The following is a 4,175-nucleotide window of genomic DNA, read 5'->3' as shown; positions in this document are numbered from 1 at the left end:
AAGACTAGTAATCTACAAAACCAGGCACGAACACTATGCTGATAAGAGTGGGCATCTTCTAGCTTGTTTTGTCTGAATCTTCGTGTGGAGCTATCTGTGCAATGAATCAGGACCAGCTTCCACATCTTCTCTGATGTCATGCCTTACTTCGCAGTTCTTGTGAAGGGAAGTCCAGCCAGATTCTCCATTAGCACGAGCAGTGTCGGGAAGCAGCTCGATGAAACAAGATGAGACCCGTTTTTATTGGGAGATGAAACGGCCCTAAATTGATGTTTTTGACTCCATGCCAAAAAGGAGAAAGAACCCTGGTTATCTGGCATTGCCTGCTTCACACAGTTACATCCTCGTTATACCTAGAAACCAAGATTCATGTACCGACACATTATGACAGATTATTTTGATACCTAGCTGTTGGGTTAAGATCTGCCAGAACGTGTTCCAAGCGATGATTAATTTTTTTTAAAAGATATTATCTCATTATTTTTTAAATTACTTTTTATTTAAAAATATATTAAAATAATTAAAATAAAAATTTTTAATATTTTTAAAAATACTTTTAAAATACAAACTCAAGGGTGGTGCTGCAGGTTAATCCTAATAGCCTTTGTAAACATGGAGGAATTTTTTTATTCTAGTTTAGCTTGCCCATACATTAGATTCCATCCTTCTGGTCTGTTAAAGAAGAGTAAAAACGTGTGCAAAGATCAAGGAAAAAAAAAAAAGGTGGAGATCAAAGCATGATAGATAGGTTAAACATCACTTCTTCACAATATGTACAATAAAATTTTTGGTCTCTCAAGGACCCATCAGCACATCATGCTTGATCTCAAGCACAAAGTATACACCACTATGCCCTGCCCGATGCACTCACGTAAATACATGTACACGCTGTACAAGGAGAATTCCTCTGACAAAGCATACATGGTAGTATGCGCTCACCAAAAGCAAGATGCATCCTCTTCAGGCAGCAAAGGAGTCCTGCAAAGAGGGCATGTAATGTTCCAATAGTCCAACCACTTCTCCAAGCACATTTTATGAAAGATATGGCCACATGACAGGCTATTTATCTCCGATTCTGGCTCAAATTGGGTCAAGCAAACCGAGCAGTCATGTTCAGGCTGTTTACAGCTGCACACCGTGTTGAATCGGATTGATGGCATCCTGCTTCGGAACTCCTCAATGTAATTCTCTGGGGGACTTAAACGAAATTCAAACGACTCTCTGGTGTCTTCAGCATTATCTGACGATGGGAGTGAAGCAGATGGTGACAAACGGATGCCAACAACGTGAAGGATTGAACGGACTATCCCTTTGACAATGGAAATTGACAAGGCAGTGTTTACTAAAAGCACACATAGCACTCCTTCAGATGGAGCTGGCAGACTTGATAGACCCATTGAAGTTTCGTGGGACTTGGTTTTTTTTTTGCAGTGATTCCGCAAAGCTCAAGCTAACAAGAGATTCTTGATTCACAGTGTGCTCAAATGGAAGTTATGGAAGCCAATGGGGGGATACTTATATAAATCACAGTTGAAGCAAATGGAGAAAACCGGATGATTCCTTCTTTGCTTGATCTGAAACCAGTTACGCCATTAAAACGAGTTTCAATACCCAAATTAGAAGATGACAGATAACTGATAAAACCATGATGTTAAGAAGTGAATTAAAGCTATAGCAAAAGAAAAATTTTCCAGTTTTATAGGGAGATTTTATAGGAAATATAAAACTAGAGATGGAAAAACTAAACAAACTATTTTTGAAAGCAAACACAACCAAAGATTGCCTCAAAAAGAAATAGGGTTCGATAGACATCAAGTGATAAAAAAATAAAGAACGATGGATCAAAATACCTTGGGGCATATAAACAGGGTTTTTGACTATGATGAAGTGATGAGTAGCAAAATCCTGTAAAAGGAGCCGACAACAGTGACCTGCAGAAAAAAATCCACAGCACGGTAGGTAAAGTGTTACGGGGGAACATTAAGAAGATAATCAATCAAATAATTCTCCATCTTCCTGTCGAATACAAGGGATGATTTTAATCTACATTATTAGTATTGCATCAATTGGTAGCCCCTCGGGGCTCCCACTAGGCTACCTCTTTGGAGAGATTGAATCGAAGCTTACATAGAGTATAAACCATGCTTAAGTGCAAATTAGGTTCATGGAGAGATTGGATTGGACCTGTATACTAGGTTTAAAGAATCAAATTCCCTCAATCAATGGAGAAATTAAACCTTCTGCAAACATCTGATTACAAATTAAAGGACTCAAAACAAGAAATCATATAACTAAATCATAGCCAACAGGTTGCATAGATCACTGCAAAATTATAATAAAGATCTAGCCCTCTGACTCAGACCATGATATCATGCCCCATTTGGTCAAAAATCGAAGATCAAACCGATTATAGGGGAAATAAGAAGCTCCCATGATCATAAAAAATCCAAATGAATCAACAAAATCAAATAACCAGTAAAAAAATACGCAGGAAAAGGTGCCTAGAGATCCAGCACTTTCTACAGAATTCAAAAATACAAGAACTCTTCCTATTTTTCTAACATCAAATTACATTTCAAAGAAGACCCACAAAAGAAAATATAAAGAAGACAAAGGGAACAAATTCCAAACTGGAAACATAAGTGACAGAGACTTACACTAGGGAAGCTTCGAAGTTCCTGTCTTGGTCTCTATGCAAAGAAATATATAAGCATCAAGAACATCCTAACAGCCTAGAAACATGACATATTCATGGGATTATCAAAACTTTTATATATGTCATATGGGATTGTTTCATAGAAGATGGAGATGAAGATGGCTGCTGCCCTTTGGCTTCTGAATTTCTGTTTATATAGCAACACATCCACTGAAAGGGCCAAACAGGCAAACATTACCGATCATCAGCAAACTAAACTCATTTTCCTTAACCATAGTTAGTCTTCCGTGTTTTCCGGAAGCTGATCACCTTCTTACCATGGTTACTTTATATCTTCATCCCTCTTTCACTCCTTTCTTTTGTAACTTGCTTTCTTTAGCTTGACTTCTCACCTTTTCACTTTCCACTTTCTGTCTCGGCTGTCTAGATGGATGGATAGTTGTGGAATTTCCATAAAAAGAAGACAGTTAGAAATGTTTTGGCAAAACTTACCAGATTGTTCAATTATATTATTATCTTCTCTAAAAAACAATTAATTCTAATATTTAATTTAATTATTAAACAAAAACCTATTTCACTTTAGAAAAACACGGCAGTAAACAATCTGGATGCAAACTGGGAAAACTATTCACTGCTACAGTAAAAATACCCTTTTACTTTATATGAAAAAAAAAAATAAAGGCATTTTTTTTGGGTATTTCACCTAAGGTAATTTATGTCTTTTTTTTATTTTTTAAAACAATAAAATAACTTATTTATCTTTCAATTCAAAATTTTTAAAGCTGGACATTTAGAGTTTTTTAGTTCTTCCTTTATTCACCTACAATGAAAATATACATTTACCTTCAAACTTCCAAAAAGTTGTTCGTGGGTGAAGGAGCTTTTCATGCTTTCAAAGATGTTTTTTTTTTTTGTTATTTTCAATACCATTAAGGGCAAATTAATCTTTTCGGGTTGATCAATTAATATTAAAATAAAAAACATGGTTGGCGACCACGTGTCAATGTATAAAAGGTGTCATATATTTTGGGCAGCATATGCAGCATTTCTCGGTAATCAAACTTGCCTTTTCATCCTGTTGTTAGACTCGCTGCTACGTTTTTTTCTCATGGTGTAATGCGTGTTAATGATTGTATGACAGATTGTCATCGGTGGCATTTTCTTTTTTGTTTTGCTTATTTCCTCCATATTGTCCTAAAATGTGTAGGTTAATCCTATTTGTTTTTATGTTTCAACTTCAGTTTTTATTTTCTTGATTTTTAATTTTTGTTCTTAACCCTTTTATAAATGTTTTTATTTGTTTTCAATTTAGTCCTTACATTTCAATTTTTCATATATTATTTTTTCTAATTTGATCCTTATTCTTTTGGTTTCTTATTTTTTTCCCTTAATCTTTTTGTGAAAGTTTTATTAATTTTCAATTTAATCATTTGATCCAAGTTTAAGGTGTAACAACCCTAATTTCTTGAATACTAAACCTCATGAGGTTAATCCACAAACCATGGTAATATACACACAC

At 35.1% G+C, this 4,175-nt stretch overlaps 1 protein-coding gene across 3 annotated transcripts; it reads right to left on the bottom strand.

Moving 5' to 3' along the window:
- Positions 1 to 724: 724 nt before the first annotated feature.
- LOC133683197 (probable E3 ubiquitin-protein ligase XERICO) lies at positions 725 to 2,889 on the bottom strand. Of its 3 annotated transcripts, none has more exons than XM_062106747.1 (4): positions 2,658 to 2,889; positions 2,099 to 2,184; positions 1,851 to 1,931; positions 725 to 1,574 (listed from the first exon to the last, which is right to left on the bottom strand). In XM_062106747.1, the coding sequence occupies exon 4, from the start codon at positions 1,395 to 1,397 to the stop codon at positions 936 to 938; it is 462 nt and encodes a 153-aa protein (XP_061962731.1). In that variant the 5' UTR covers positions 1,398 to 1,574; positions 1,851 to 1,931; positions 2,099 to 2,184; positions 2,658 to 2,889; the 3' UTR covers positions 725 to 935. The 3 variants fall into 3 exon arrangements, with proteins under 3 accessions (XP_061962731.1, XP_061962729.1, XP_061962728.1); XM_062106745.1 differs by having other exon boundaries at positions 2,128 to 2,184; XM_062106744.1 differs by lacking the exon at positions 2,099 to 2,184.
- Between the last annotated feature and the right edge of the window lie 1,286 nt (positions 2,890 to 4,175).

The sequence above is a fragment of the Populus nigra genome, chromosome 2, assembly GCF_951802175.1.
Source record: "Populus nigra chromosome 2, ddPopNigr1.1, whole genome shotgun sequence".
NCBI lineage: Eukaryota > Viridiplantae > Streptophyta > Magnoliopsida > Malpighiales > Salicaceae > Populus > Populus nigra.
The sequence above is the reverse complement of the archived record's forward strand: the minus strand, read 5'-3'. Positions and strand labels throughout refer to the sequence as shown.